This window comes from Phacochoerus africanus, chromosome 9, assembly GCF_016906955.1.
Source record: "Phacochoerus africanus isolate WHEZ1 chromosome 9, ROS_Pafr_v1, whole genome shotgun sequence".
Classification (NCBI taxonomy): domain Eukaryota; kingdom Metazoa; phylum Chordata; class Mammalia; order Artiodactyla; family Suidae; genus Phacochoerus; species Phacochoerus africanus.
In genome coordinates this window covers 74,389,309-74,406,431 of record NC_062552.1, presented here as the reverse complement: position 1 = coordinate 74,406,431, position 17,123 = coordinate 74,389,309, and the positions used below count along the sequence as shown (strand labels likewise).

Sequence of the window (17,123 nt, the reverse complement as noted above, 5' to 3'; positions counted from 1 at the left end):
CTGGAGCTCTGGGACACAGGTTTGATCTGGAGCCAGGCACAGTGCGTTAAGGATCGGGTGTTGATGCAGATTTGGCATAGGTTTGTGCAGATTTGATCCCTAACCTGAGAACCTCATATGCTGTAGGGTGGCCAAAAAAGAAAAAAAAATCAATAAAATGCAGGAATAATCACCAAAAGTCAGATTACAAACTATAATATCATTAGAGTCTACATATGTAGAAATAAACTGATAAATGAAAGTGACAAGCATTTTAGTGATTTTTAATTCTAATTTTTTTTTGTTTCAAACATATAAAGATACAAACTAATTAGACTCATGCTATACATTCCAAAAATGTTTACAATATCTGTTTGTATGAGGGTCTTAAAGAAAGCACTACATCCGTGTAAAGGGTAGCAAAATATGCCACCCCAAAAATATGCCATGTTGAGGAGAAACAGATACATGAAAATCTCTCTGCTTTCTATTTGACTAAAAGCTGAACATAAATTTGTAAAAGTGTCCTCCCTCCTCTCTCTACCAGGAAGCACAAAAGCTACCCTTTATCAGCCCAGAGAGGGTACCAAAGGAATTCACTCAACAAACTTGAGTAACTAGCCCTTATCTTTAATTAGTTCCGCCATATATTTACTCTTCCACAATTTGCCACCTTAAAAACTCTAATTCCTTTTCCTTTGATATGTAAATTTTCTTAAAATATATTGGTTTGTTGTTGTTAAGATGCTTATATAAGCCTGAGTTCTATCTACCCATTTGAGTTACTCGTCTCTGAATGTTCCTGTGTGTGTGTGTTTGTGCTATGCACATGTTAATAGATTCCTCTTTGTTTTTCTCTAGTTAATTTGTCTTTTGCCAGTGTCACATACCAGGCACCAGTCATGAGTCTAAGATAGGTAGACAGAAAAAGAAAATTTTTTTTTCTTCTCCTGCAAGTGTTAAAATTGTCATTCATAGCAGTGTAGAGTGGAACAGAATAAAACTCTGTCGTCAGAAAGCTGAATGCTTCATTGAGAAAAATTAAATGCCAAAATGTTTCATTCTACAGGAAGTTTGAGAGAGAGATCTGTGTGCAGAAATGATAAAATTTCAGATTTTTTTCCCTTATAGCTTTCTTGCAATGGGCTTGTGCTGCTAGAAAATATTTCTTGTCCAGGTCATAACACACAGATTATTGCAAACCCCTTCAAATACATCATGCTGGCTTTCTCAGTCCCCAACATCTTCAGTTGGTATGTGCCCACATCACTGCCTTCTGGGAAACAGACCTCTTATATCTTAGCCTGTTGGTATTCTCTCATGGGATATATTGAAGGTTTTTGTAGGAACTGAGCACCAGTCAATTAGCATTATACATTTGTTCAGGATGAAGCTTCCCCTCCTCTCCCCATACTATTCTGTCAAATCCATCAAAGTGATTTTCAGCTACATCATAATTTATGTAAACCCCTTTCCACCAGATTTTCTGAAATGTTATGCCATGATACTTAAATTGTGAGTAGACAACTTTCTAAATTTTGCTTTCATTTTCAATTTTCTGTTTTGCTTGGTGCATTCTAGCTTATTCATAACCAACAAACCAGTTAGTACTTATATTCTCTTCCTAATGTCAGACTCACTTGGTAAGCAAATGGTTAAGATATTTTAAGTTTTGCCATATGCATTTTATTTTTATGTCTTATTGTTTTTTTCATTTATCATGGTCATGAAAACTTTCAACAGCTTGTCTTTCTCTATTTTTAAGCCGTACATACTACCCTACCCTTCAGTAATATGCTTCATAGCTGTGCCACATTGAAGAATCCACAGTAAGTCCAATATCTATGTGACTGATATTGATAGATACTCCCTTTCTTCTCACTGTTAATCACATAATTTCTTAATGCAATTACACTCAAAGTCACAAAATAGAAAAAAAATGCTGCAAAATGTTCATTCTCAACTGAGGTATATGGAATGTGGTAGTAGCACTGAGACATAACTAATGGCTTACATCAGTTTAGGTTAAAAGAGGAGGTTAGCACAAACTAAGGAAAAAAAAACTTCAGTGGTTCAAGATCTTTTAGGACTTAGGATTTGAGGATATTTCGGGATCTTTTAACAAAACTGTTTATGTATTCCATATGAATTATATCTCATGGACTAAAATAATTTGCAATGCAATATATATCAGTGTTCAGGATATTTGAAAAATTATAGATATGTAAAGATGATAATTAGGACTAGAAACATGCAAAAATATCAGTCTCCAAAAGGAGGAAAGGTATAATGTAGGCAGAAGTTACAGGAAAGAATTTTGAGTGTTTACCGTTGGCCACACTCTGTCTTCTAAGGACCAAAGGTACCAAAGGAATTCATACAACAAACTTTGAATCCCATAGTGCCCTTACCCTACCCCTGAATCTGGGCTATGGCTTCCAATTGGTCCTATGTCAGAGAGTAAACACAATGATAGCACAAGTGTGCTCAGATGCTCTCACCAAACTTCCTTTCTCTCAAGGCTCCGCCCCTTTCTTTTGGATTGCTGTGCCTCTATTTGGTGGTAGGTCAAAGAACTGTGATCAAAACCAATGAACAGATTCATCCACAATATCCTGTAGAATAAAATAGTGATATGCATACTCAATAATTCTTTCCCTTATGGGCTTTCACATACTGCCCAGTGTTGACTAAAAACTGGAGCCCTAAATATGCTGCTACTCATGTTTATATCAATAACTTAAGAATACAAAAACAACATTTATAAAGTATGAAACTACACCAAATTACAAGACATGACAAAATGAAGATTGGGCCAAAGTAATGAAATAACATTTAGTTGGGATAAATGTTAATGTTATTTGATACCAAAAACATTTATAAACTCATTAATACGAAAAAATAATTTAGCCAGGACAAGTTAATGCACTTAAAAGTATCCTCAGCCAGTATTTTTCCACTTTTAAAAACATCACTATCACTATTGCCCAAAAGAGTTTATGCTACTGTTGGAAAAAATCTAACGGTTAAGACAGTTCTTCCTGCTAATGGGTTATATTTTGCCTTTTTTAAACATATATCAGTTAATTTAACTTCTTCCTTTTATAGCCATGGTTCAGATATTTCAAGAGAGCTCTCAAAAGAAATAGATATCACATTATTTCTTCTTTATGCTACTTTCCAGTTCCTTTGACAGTCCCTCTTAAGCCATCTCCTTAAATCCCACATTCTTGCCCTTCGACCCAGAAATACTATAGTTTATCAATATGTTTCAAATTGCAGGATGCAGAAATTAATACACAGTTGAAGGAGGACATCAAGAAAACTTGACTGCCAGTTGACCCACAAACTGGACCTGCATAATTGGAGGCCCTTCCCCCACCCTGTCCGTGGAATGTATGTTCTGGCCACTGTTCCCATAGCCAAAGCTGTTTCAAGGATGTGGTCTCAAGAGAGTAAGGTGTTGTTGAGACCATCTGGATTATGGTTGTGAGTGAACCAAGTTAGGGCCTCTATATAAACAACTTTTAACATTCCTAGAGGTAGATGTAGAGATCTACTCATCTTGTGGCTGCCCAAGACAAGCCCCATATGTAAGTTTCCTTTCTTACTGAAACTGCCACCTACGAAGTGAAGTGGTCTGCCTCTTTCTTGGGTCTTTCTTGCTGTCTGTGTAGAGTGGCCAGTTTCAGATTTCACATGGAAAGCTCTCAGTGTTATAAACCAACACACAAACTTCAGGTGGGAGCTTCTAAACACATAATAGAAGAGTTATTTTATCTGCTTTTTTTTCCAGAACATTTTCTCTACTAATATGATCTTATGGTACATAAAGGCAGGATAGGAAATATCTTATGATACATAAAGGCCAGGATAGGAAAATCATGTGTGTGTGTGTATGTGTATATATATATATATATATATATATATGAAACTGTCTGAAATTCTTAACTGACTTCAAGCTTACTATGAGCCAATTCTGTGTTATAGCTAATCAGCAATTTAAGCTAATTCAATGACATTAGTAAAAGTATGATATCCAGACCTTAGAAATCAATATCCTTATTACTGCATTGATTATACCATATCTGGAATATTGTTTCTTTTCTTAGAAAATATTTATTGTTGGGATCTTGGCAAACCAGAGTGCATTTAGAAAACAGTAGTCAGGAAGATAAGGGCTAGTCCCATAAGCACAGGACCTGAAGAACTGCTAAGGCAATGTGGCATCTCAGGTCAGAAAAGGAGCTCGCCAGGGATGGCTGCCCATAGAACTGTGAAGCATCTCACCTGGAAGAGAGTCATTTATTGCGGTCATTTCAGGAGGCAGAAGAGTCAAATGGGTGAAAGCTACAGAGAGGTGGGATGTGGAATAGCTACTGTGAGATGTGGCAAATTCACAATCACTGCAAGTATTCAGGTAGAGGTGGATTTCTATTTAACAAGAATAATGTTTTATGGATTCAGGCATTAGGGGACAGTTTGAGTAAATCTCTAATTTTCCTCCAAAAGCTAAGCTATTATGATTTCTAACACAAAATTCCCCACCAGTTCAAGAGAGAACTGGGTATACTGGTAGTGAGATAACATAGAAGCAGGAAAAAAAAAAAAAAGAAAGCCATATGTGCATTATGCAACACTTCTTCAAGATGGAAAAGCGCTTGCCCGCAGCACTGGCCCATCCTTTCCCCTGGTCCACTAAGATACTAATCTCTAACAGCTCATTTCCTAACAACCTCTTCTGAGACTTCCAACCATGCTGCCCTGTGCTCACTTTCTGGTGTCTGATGCTCCCAGGAGCCTCAACTGAGGGAAGCAACAGGGAGGATGGATTTAATTCCCTCCATTAATTACCTTATATTTTAACCTCTAGAGGCCCTTTTGACAGTCTTTTTTCTGTATTAAGTTATGATTTTTTGATGAAATATTATATGTCATTTAAATCACCAAGAAAAATTATGTATGTTAATATACACCCATACATGCATTTAATCAAGCATATACAAACATTTATTTCAAGTGTCACTCTGAAGTCATTCCTCAAAGCAAGTAAAAGGTAAGATTTTTCATTTCTCTGTTCTTATTTAGTAAGTCAGAAATAAGCGAAAGAGGAAGTTAGGAGTGAAATAATAAAAATGCAAGATTCTAAGCAGATGATAAATTGGATAGGCCAGGAAAGAACGAAAGTTCTGAGAACCACTCATGGACCTAACAGTCACTATGATTTATGATAATTTTAAAATATTAAGTGCTAAAGAAGTATCACAAATAGTATCTGATGTTCCTGTCTTTAAAAAAAAAAAAAAAAAAGGTTTCCCTGGTTAAATAAGTATTATAGGTATCCTTTCTTTCCTTCCAGAAAAACAAAAACAAACAAACAAACAAACAAAAAAAAACCTGCTATGCCAAGTGTTGGTAGATTTAACATTAGATAATGATTTAAGAGTTTCCATAAAGAGAGAAGCTGAAGTCATTACTATAAGTGGCCTTCCACTCTCCTACCATTTTAACCATGTCTCAGTATGTAATTAATAAGGAGACCATAGCCATATAGAGCGAAGTGTTTATGGGTGCAGCATTCTCCAAAAGGAGAACCAGTGAGAAACACTAGAAAGATAAGGTATACGAACAGAGAACTCAGGTAAGATTATCATGCTCTGACAGTTCTGCTTCTGATATTTCAACCAAAAGCAAAGAAAAATGACACTGTCCTGCTACATGCATCTCAAGTAACAGGTGCTCAATAGATGAACATTAATGATGTCCCAAGAATTAAACAGTGACAACACTATGGGATGGAAAATAAAAAATATAACTGGGGATAGCCTTGACTTGGCTATCATGAGACCTATGTGCTAATGTTTTGTTTCTAAGATTATGCTTCAATAGTTCACTCTCAGTTGAATTAGTAAATTTCAATAAACTGTATTGGAATGCTAACTCAAAACTAATTTTATGCAACAGCATAGATTGCGTGCTTTTGATATATTTGATAAAAACAGTGGAGCTAACTGATCATGCGGATCCACTGAGCAGAAATATTTCCAGAACAAACACGGCAAAGAGAAACAAGTATGTCTGTCTGATTAAGGACCTGTAACAAATTTGAAGATTGAGATGCATCAAAGTGAAACTCATCATTTCAGTGACAGGTATGGCTGTGCATGCACTAGTTAAACATCTTAAATTACTGGGGATTTGTTAAGCACAGGCTGTTTTGATAGTTCAGAATTGAGTTATCCTAGATACCTATGGTGAAGACTCAGAGATTTTTTTTAACACCAGTGATAGATAATTATAAATATTTATAAGTGAATATTACTATTATGAATAATAAGAAAACAGGAGACATAAAGGAATATCTACTACTATTCTGTTCATAATTAGTAAGGTAGAGAGTCTGCAACCTTATTCCCTACACAGCATGACCAACAAGACTTGGAGCTCAATTTTAAGGATAATACATAACAGAATAGAAGGTCCAGACTGTCAGTCTCCTCCACCGCACTTTCCATTTTACCTCTGCTTTTTTCCTTGTCTTCTCCACATTCTGAAGGCTTCTGCTGTGTGGCAGAATCTGTTCCTAATGTATTTCAAAGCCAGAAGCACGCATCTGCTCACTGAAGCATGTTAGTGTCCTCAGGGTCCTTTATTACCTTTCCGTTCCCTTCTGAAACCATTATCAAATATTCCTTCTATCTCTTGACTCTTCAGCTCCAATTTTCACTTCTACTAATTTCATCTCAACGCAAAGACAGACCATGATCTAGTGGTTAGAGCACAAGGTGTGGCAGGAGCTCATGTGGTGTCTCTGATTCCCACGTAGGGACTGAGTCACCACATGGCCCTGGGAGAATTACTTAGCCTCCATTGCTTTATGTGAACCTGCATCTTAATAACACCTACCTCACCAGGGATTATGAGAATTCATTAATAAGCTGTCATTATCGGTTTTCATTATGCAGCTGTGTACAACCCAGAACAATCCCTCTTGTTCTAATTGAGCAGGATAGTGTGTATTTCTCCCTGTGGTTTTATTTTTTTATGTGTGGGGAGGGACCATTGTGTGTTCCCTCTACTCCTGCTCAAGAAGGCTATTAGAACCAGACCACTTTATCTGGGTACTTCGACTTAGTGGAATTTTTAAAGTCATAGAGCAACCTAGATGTTGACACTGAGAAATTAAAATGATGATTATTAGGTTGGGTTCTCATCCATCGCAAAGTGACAGGCTCATTTTTCTCTCTTCAAAACTGCCAGCTAGCTGGCCCCTTTGCTTCTCAAAGCAGCAAAGTTTTAAAGAACCGAGGAACATTACCCAAGCCACAGTGCAATAACTCTAATAAACTGCACCTGTGGATGACTTGCTGGTTTATTTATATACTGTATCACAGGTCATTAACAGAAAATAACCCACTGAGATACAACATTCTTGTTTACAGTGAGGTTCTGGTGGTGACAGCAGGAATATAAAACACAAAATCAACAGGGAACACTGAACTAATAAAAAGACAAGGGTCTATAAAGCATAGGGAAAAAAAAACAAAGCCAACTGTGCAGGCAAAAATAAAATAAAATAAACTTCCATCATAAAACAATCAAAAGCTATGGTATATTTATAGAGACTGGGGAACCCAAAGACCTACTGAGCTGGAATATTTATGGGTGTCAGATTGAAAGTCAGGAAATCTGTGTGCTGTTGGGAATGAAAGCTTGATCCGTTGGATATATCCTTAGAAAAGCAGATTCGTTTCTCCTTCTTTCTTGTCCTTATCAAACTTTCAAGCTAATAAGTTTTTAGCTATCTTAGTTATTAGTTGCTGGAATTAACCTTTCAAAAAGTTAATATGTGCTAGGTTTAGAAAATGCTTACCAAGAAATTCTTATGCTAAACAGCAAAATTTTGACCACATTTTCACTGCGGTCAAAATCATACCACTTCTCAAACGTTATTGCTGAGAATGATAGAGCCTTTCTTTACAAGCAGTTGATTATTGGTAGGCAGTATAACTTTAAGTTTTATTGAGACCATTTGCCTTGATAAAACTCCCCTACTCCTGAGTCATAGTATTTGAAATTTTATACTTTAAATTTTTATTTAATGTTACATCCCTCTATCACTCATCTCTTATATTGATACTTTTAAGATGAATGATGCAAAATTTGCAAAGAAAAAGTTACTATGAAAAGCATTTAGGTGATTCTGGAAGAAAAGGAGAATAAGGGAAAGGAGGAAGGAAGGGAGGGAGGGAAGGAGGCTGAAAGAGGGAGACAGGCAAGTGAACTGGATTCTGAAAAGCATGCGTTTTATTTCTCAGTCATAACAGAGACTAGCTCTAACCATAGCCTTTTCAGTGTGTTTTGGTTTTTTTGTTTTGTTTTTGTTTTGCTGAGGCATGTGGAAGTTCCTGGACCAGGGATCAAACCCATGCCACAGCAGTACCAGAGCCACGACAACGACAACACCAGATCCTTAATCCGCTAAGCCATGGGGAAACTCCCTTAGCAGAGTCCTTTCAATATGGAAACAGTGGCAGTGTTGCAAACAGAATTTGATTGTAATAAAATTATCTAGAGAATGCTGCACAACAATTCTAATCATCCCATAGTACAGCTGAAGTTATTGTTATTGTTTCCAGGTTTCCGTGTTTTTGCCTCTTCAACACAAGAATCTAGTTTTGCAATGAAAATTTTCTACTGCGTGCAAAGAAAAAAAATGGACCCCCGCAAACATGGCACTGCGAGCAGCTGGGAGTTTGTGGGCTGTGATCCCCAGCCTACGTGCGGTTGGGGGCTGAGGATGGGCGCCGTCTAGTTGCTGCACACCAGTTCCACTCTGCTCTCCCTGCGAAAATTCACAGACAAACATGAATGGATAAAAACAGAAAATGGCTTTGGAACAGTGGGAATCAGCAATTTTTCACAGGAAGCTTTGGGAAATGTTTACTGTAGTCTGCCTGAAGTTGGGACAAAATTGAACAAACAAGAGGAATTTGGTGCTTTGGAAAGTGTGAAAGCTGCTAGTGAACTCTCTTCTCCTCTATAAGGAGAAGTAACTGAGATTAATGAAGCTCTAGCAGAAAATCCAGAACTTGTCAACAAATCTTGTTATGAAGATGGTTGGCTGATCAAGATGGCACTCAGTAACCCTTCAGAACTAGATGAACTAATGAGTGAAGAAAATATGAGAAATACATAAAATCAATTGAGGAATTAAAGTGGAACCCCTATATAAACCAGTTTGAAACATAAGAAAAAAGAAAAAAAATGAAAAGAATAAAATGAAACCCATCTTCTCGGAACCTGTCACCTATTCAAAGCTAAATTATAAAGGCAGTGACTGTTGTGCTCACTCCTGAATCCTCAGAACTTAGAATAACTCCAGGCACATGATAAATGGTCAAAAATATATGTTGAATGAATGAAATAGAGATAAGAAATGACATTAGACGTATAGAAATCTAAGGTCAGAAAGAATGTTAATATATAAAGAGTCTAGGAGTTCCCACTGTGGCTCAGTAGTATTGAAGTTTTTATGAAATGCCATTTTTAAGATAATAGGGAATCTTTAGCTAATAAAAAAGCCTCAGATAATCAAAATAGGCCAATCCTTATAAATTCATTAATTATTTGCATGTCCTTTTGGACCCTAATTAAGCAAGGTTGGCTTCAGCTTTGAAAGATTAGAAGGGGTAGTTCATGCTGACCTGTGGCAGTCTTTTCTTCACAGACTTTAAGAGTAGTCGATCAAGGAATTCCCGTAATGGCACAGTGGTTAACGAATCTGACTAGGAACCATGAGGTTGCGGGTTCGGTCCCTGCCCTTGCTCAGTGGATTAAGGATCCAGCGTTGCCATGAGCTGTGGTGTAGGTTGCAGACGCGGCTCGGATCCCACGTTGGTGTGGCTCTGGCGTAGGCTGGCGCCTATAGCTTCAATTCGACCCCTGGCCTGGGAATCTCCATATGCCGCGGGAACGGCCCAAGAAATAGCAAAAAGACAAAAAAAAAAAGAGTAGTTGATCAAGATGGTGTCAATTTGTATAAAGAGAAAGCCAGAAAACCAACCTCAGTGTACCAGGGTGCAGGCTCTGTGAGGTGATTCTCTAGGAGGAATCCCAGTGGTTATCACAGGAACTAGACAATTGCAAGCACTCAATCTATTTTAATAAATCAAGGATCAGCCAATTCAAACTGCTTTCCTTTACACAGGCGTATTTCGAAGCCCATAGAACTTATGTGACTTGTTTAGAGTCACAGAGCTTGTTAGTGGCAATGTTAGGCCTATACTTCTGATTCTTGGCTCAGTGTTTGGTCTGCTTTCCTCTGTTTACTTTAGTTTATAGTGATTCCATTAAAGGAACGGGACCCACTAGCAGCTTCTCTCTAGACATTTTCCTGATTTGAGTCTTTAGCCATGAGACATACATCTCTATTCTTGTTTCTAGTGAGAGATGAACTGGCATCCGCATGCTTGTTTCTGAGGAGGAAATCATTTTGAGTTGAAACACAGCCAGACTGAGGAAGTCCTGCTGAGTCTGAAGGAAGTTCACTCATCCTTTGCAAATGCTCTGGAAGAAGAAAAAAATAATTCTTTTCTTTGCAGTTTTAGCTAGCAAATATTGGGCAGCAATCCATTGGATTATTTCCTATGCACCTGTATGTAAATAATCCGAATGGAACTGATTAACATTTAAATTCTAAGTTACTGAAGTATCCAAGGGGAAATTGATTAGATTGACTTGATTTGGTGCCAATATGGTAAATGCCTTAATGTATTAAACAAATTGAGGCAGCAATCCGTAATGATTTTGAAACATCATACTTTAAAATCCTTATTTTGAAATTTAGAAGAAAGTACCTCATCTCAAACAGTTTGTTTTTCTTCTTTTTAATATCAAATAAATTTCATGTTTATTTTTACAGACATGGAGATACTAGCAGTGGGTCACTATTGTATCCCTTGAGTGGATTATTTCTAACCCAAAAGTCTTTTTTATTGTTTGAAGAAACCAAATGCCTTTGGGGGCTTAATGTGCATGGAAAATATGTAAATGATGCCCTTCCCCTGTCAATCCAGGAGTGACAATTCAGTAAGCCCTTCATCCACATCATCTGTAGCATAATAGCATTTTAATTTAGAATGAACCTTTTTGCTTAGCTCATATGTATCTTGCATATGTTAAGAGAAACTATTTACAGAGAAGTACAAAAGTCCCTAGAGAGGCAACATCTCATTCTCAATTCTTTTGGCAGGAATACTAATTACATTATCACATATTCAGCAACATTCAGCAAAGTCATTTATTCATTCATCCTTAAGACCTGGGATGCCCACCAGGTCAGTTTCAATAAGCAGCACCTTGAGAATTTCTGCTGATGGTACACACAGATAATTAGGTGTAGAGTTGTGAGAAATAGCTCACCCCCAAAAGCTCAGCCTTGGAGATTTGACTGCTTCTTTCTTTGAGTGAAAGAGAAAATCCAATAGTTGCTAGAAATGAGGAAACATTTATCACCCAACTCTCTCATCTCCACAGGTTTGGTTTCTTAATTGAAGTTTGATTTTACTTCATGGAATAGCTGACAGTTTATGCTAAAGTCAGGGTGAATGGTCTTCTAAGGAGATTGTCCTTAATATGGTAAGAATATTTGTAATTTGGAATAGTTTTGCTCCTCAGATGATTTTGAAAGCAAATATTATTATGCGTAATACCACAAAACTTTGAAATCTTTAGTAGCCATTGCTTAATAAGAAGATTTCTACTGTACACCATCTTTCAGTAATCTTGTGCACCTGAGATGGTAAAGGGACTAAAGGAATGTCAATATGCATATTTTATTATACACGTCAGATTTTTTTAGTGGTATTAACTCAAAAGTCTAGAGAAAATGAGTACCTGACAATGGTTAGAGCTTGGAAGAAGATAGTCTCATAGCATAAAAATACCGTGAGCCCAGAAGTTGCCCAATTTTATAAATTAATAGTTGCTTTGCTATCAAACCAGATTTGCAGCAGTGAAAACCACCTTTTGTCCACCTCACTCAAAAGGCAGAAAAGAATTAAGGTTCTCCTGAGACCAAAAAGTAAATTCCTAGTGGGATCAGTAGAGTTTGCTTTTGTATCAATGTAAGTTTTGTTTTGTTTTGTTTTGTTTTGTTTTGTTTGGCTCCAGGGATTTTAAATGACCTTGGACTAGATATAACGTCTGGGCTTGATCCCATCCCATCCTGTGTCCAAGCATTCCTTCCTTTTAACATAAGAAAATTCTATTTTCCCTTCCTACCATAAGGCTTAACAGAAATTCAGATGTAGGAGAGGAGTTTCATCGTCAAGGCAGTGCTACATATTCAAGGTCAAAAAGCGACTGGAAGCCTAGTTAGAAATCTGACTTTTTGCATATCTTTAATGTCACTTTTCTCTAGGAATAGAAGATAAAAATGGGTAAGCAGAACAAGCCCACTGGGAAATATTTCTGAAACCTAAATGCCACAGAAAATTGTAACATTACAAATCTATTCCTTAGAGGTTTAATATTCTTAATAAGGATTCCAGAATGCCAAAGATTTCTTGGTAGCAGATGACAGTGAAAAAAAATTTTTTCTTTTTCTGAGTTCCTTTTCTTAATGATTATTTTCTTTATAGTAGATTAAAATGATCTGGGGGCCAAATTTCCAGCTTCCTGATGAATGAATGAATGAATGAATGAATGAATAAGGCCAAAGATAATTTGAGTTGGGTGAAGAAAATATTCTATTTATCCCTATAAATATATTTTTTCTCTTTTTTGACTGTGCCTACGACATATGGAAGCTCCCCAAGTCAAGGATAGAATCCAAACTGCAGCCATAACCTTTGTCAGACCCTGAACCCACTGCACCGGGCCAGGGATTTAACCCTTGCCACTACAGAGACAGCACCAGATCCTATAACCACAGCAGGAACTCCCTTATAAATATTACTGATTTTGACAATGGCTTTCTTTTTCTGGCTCCTTTTGGTGCCTCTTTTTCAAATATATCAACAGCTCACACAATAGTGGTTATGAGTAAGTTGTACTCTCTCAAGTTGCTGAAGACAAGAAGATATCTATGTTGTTATACAGATCATATTTCATCAGGAAGTCTCTCTTCTGGTCAACAGGATAGAATATAATCTCTCCCCAATCCTGCAGTGAGGCCAAACACATGGCAATAAATACTGAAAGAGAATAAACCTTGTGTTGGAGAGAAAAAGGCATAGGGCCTAGCAAGCAGGTGTGCATTCCTGGGATAATAAGAATTGGCTAGATGTTATTGTTTATTTAGAAGAAACAATGCTTCTCTTTAGCAAAACAAAAAACAATAAATCCTTGATGTATGAATGGAACTTTCATTGACTACAGATGGATGTTTAAAATGTGCAAACATCAATAACGGTCATGGTAGGCAAAACTGTTGCTCAGGCACAGACTAATGTGGGGTAGCAAACAGTGCAGAGGTGAGCAAAAGAAGATGAGCAGAACTTAGATACTGTAAAAACAGGAGGCATCCAGAATGAACTCACAGTGAGATCAGTCTCTTGGACAAAACGACTCAACAGTTTTCTCTAGTTCTTTAGTGAGGAGTGATAAACCAATGCATATATGTTTTCTAATCTGTTGTATGTGATCATCCTTGAGTTAACAATGAAATATTTATAGTGTTCATTCTGTGATATGGATTAAGTCATTCCAATACATCGCTTCATTGTTTGCATGAAATCCTATAGCTATCTGTGCTGGCAGGGGCCCCGATTATTGTGAGAAGGTCCTATATAATGCTAGAATTATATAAATTCAGAAACAGCTTATTTTCTAGAGGGCCCTTCATTGCATGTTTGAACTTACTTTTGACACCAGCCAAAGAGACTCACAGGAGGTACAGGAGATTGCCTCTGGTTCATGATTCTCCTTATAGGAGTCCTGACTTTTCCAGCAAAATTCTGATGAGTATATGCTTGTCTTTTGACTTAATCTCTTTTTGACATATTTTCTAAGTTCATTTGGGACAAAACCATTAAGATATGATGTTGCAGGTTTATGCTTTTGAGCGAGAGAGAGACCCTATTAATACCAAGCAAATGAGCTCTGCCAGGAGAAGTTGAAATAACAAGTTAGTACTCACATCTTGGATTTTTGTTTTACTATTTTACTTTGGTTGTACATAAATACAAAGATGGGGCTATATCTAATGTGACCTATGAATTAAGTATTTTTTGATGGCATTGACTTATGCCTGCTCTTAAAACCAGTTTCTGAACATCATAGTTAAATATATGGCATGGAAAATCATCAGAGTGGAGTAGTAGCTTAGATGGAATTTGGGATCCAAAATCAAAATTACTTTGAAAATCTTTTCGATCACTCACAAAGTATTAATATTATACCTTCTTTTAGTAAGTCCATTACAACCAATTTTTATTCCATTATAACAATAGATCTCTATTTCCTTGGCTGGGCATCAGAAGAAATAATTTACATGCACTGTTAAGGACCAGGTTGAGCTGGAATATGCATCTTTAATCACAAGAACCATACTTATCAAAGTGTGATTCTTGCTCTAGGAGAAGGATGTGGGGACTATGTTCTCATGACACACTCACATAAAGGCATTTCTACTTTAAGTAGAACGCCATATGAGATGTAGATAATCATAAAATTGATTATACTGTGTGTATGTGTGTGTGGTCTTTAGCTGAGCACATAAAGTAAGTACACTGGGTAAATGCAATCCCATCATAATGGATTCAGTTTGGTTACTTCAATGGTCAGACTCTTATTTAGACTGTTTTTCAATCTGGTATTTGCTTCTGAACCACACAGACATTACCTAACGTTTATTCAAACTTATCAAGCCTAGGAATATTCTTTAACCTGCTTCTTATGGTAGCCCCCACTGTTCCACCTGCTGAGACTCAAACAAACACCAGTGTGTCTTAGGAATGCTTTGCTGCTGCTGTAGTTAGATCCTTCCTCAGGGACTCTAGGAATAGCAACAACCCAAGAAACTCCATCAACATTACAGCTACCTGCCTGAGTTTCAGTTAATCTTCTAGAACTTGGAGCTGAGAAAAAGGGAGTGGGTGGTAACACACCTGAAAATTTAATGTGGAAGAGTTCAGAACATTCTTTCTCATCTTACTAGTAAAGCTCCGGCATTGCTACACTCTTTCAAAGACCCCCAGTCCTCTTCAAAATAAGATGATAACATAGCACCTTCTTTATGGAACACTGTCTCATTGTTTCAGAGGTTCTCCCTTAAAAGAAAAAAAAAATCTGCCAGGCTTGAATCACTTGAGTTGTCTGAAAACAATTACAGGAGCTTTTATCTAAGCAAATTTTTTAAAAGTGTCCATTAAATCTTATCATTAGTGGCCTTGCTGGTGATGTAGTCTAAACTAGAGCTTCTAAATAGGAAAGGGTTCATTTTCTAAACAGGCCCTTGTGGGGAAATTGTCCCTTCATAACTGATGACTGATAGAATTCAGTGAACTAGAGCTTAATATGAGTGCTCTGACCTCTTTGTGGTGTAATCTGATAGTGTGTACTGCAGGGCTTCTGGCAGTTATGGTAAGAGATGCCACTCTTTTATATTAAAAGATAAAAATGGTAATTTTTTATTTTTACTTTTTCTGGGTGATTGCAAAACTAGCAACCACATTTTCATTTGACCTGAACAATGATTATATAAAGAACAGTCTGTAAGACTCAATAACCTTTATAAGTTAATAGACACTAAATGATGTGTAAATAAAGAATGAAGACTGTGTATACATTCTGGAAGGAATGGTGCAGGAAGTAAACAAGAAAAGGACAAGTTAATCTTTAGGAACTATTATTCTCCAATTATAAAAAGAAAAAGTAGGGGGAAGCAGAGGAAGAGGAGAAATTGAGGGAGCAGGAAGGAAGACAGGAAAGAAGAGGAGGAAAAGGGCTTGATTAAACCATTGCTTAAACTCAAGTTAAATTGCACCAAGATTTGTGTGAAAAAAAATGTAGACATACTCATATTTTTTTTAATTTGGAAAAGAACAGATTAATAAGGGAAATGCAGTAATCTAAAGGAAACTTTTATTATCAGCAACCTTGGCTTTAATACAAGCAGTATACAATGTAGTATGAAAAATGTGGAGCTTGGAATCAGTGGAACTGGATAGCAATTCTGACTTGCCTGACATTAGGCAAGTTGCTTTATTTGCTGGGTCTTTATTTCCTCACTGTAAATGAACCACCATGTTTCTCACAGTTTGACTATATGCACAAAGAAGAAAGTATATATCAAAGTATTTCACATATTATTCTTATTTTAGTAAATCATATTTGGTAGAATAGAAATGAATTTTCCTTTCTCCTTTGCCACTGGTGAGAAATATGATGGAGGCAATTTCTTACTCTCTAGGCAGGGGGCGATGAGTGGAATGTGGAACAAGACAGTCCATAGTATTGCTTGAGAATCTGATTGTATAATATAGAAATTATAGGCCAGTAGCTATTTCAGTGAAGTCTCCCAGTCACTGGTCAATTTCTGAAACAGTATTTTCTAAAGAGGCTCTTGGTGGCTTGAAAGAGTTAATGCAGATTCCTAAACAGCCTAGTGACAGCCTGAGAATAGTGATGTTTGGTTGACTATGACAAAGAATCTGATCTCCCCTTATTTGTAGTGCCAAAGTGGCATTGCATAAGCTGTCAAGCCCCAAGCACCAGAAGCCTATCACCAAATATTAATTTACCTGTTGTGCACATCTAATAACTGACAGCTCTGAATCCCATATCATTTTTGGTGGCCTTCCCACTGACATGTTCTTTGATTAAGAAAATAGTCAGCCAGAAAGTCAGCGTGTCCCTAATGTGGCCACCTCAGTTTAGCCTCCTTATTATGCTGGAATATTTTTCTCTAAATTAGATTTCCTGTCTTCATAGTGGCAGTTTACATGAATTTAATACATTATAAAATGTGCAGTCCCCTTGAGATTCTGTGATAGATTGTGGTATTTGAAACCCATATTTCCATGGGAAATAAAAGCCTAGGCCATGGCCAAATATTTTATCAGCTTAACATTATCTTGAGATAATGGCACTATTAATGCTTGTCACCCCTGTCTACCTCTCAGGACTTGTATTGGTTC

General features: G+C 36.9%; 1 protein-coding gene across 1 annotated transcript in view; it reads left to right on the top strand.

The window, feature by feature from the left end:
- LOC125136644 (glycine cleavage system H protein, mitochondrial-like) overlaps positions 1-9,231 on the top strand; it is a 61,095-nt gene extending 51,864 nt beyond the window's left edge. The window contains 2 exon segments of the mRNA XM_047797477.1: positions 8,809-9,158; positions 9,161-9,231. Coding sequence (XP_047653433.1) covers positions 8,809-9,158; positions 9,161-9,231 — 421 coding nt within the window.
- Positions 9,232-17,123: the final 7,892 nt, after the last annotated feature.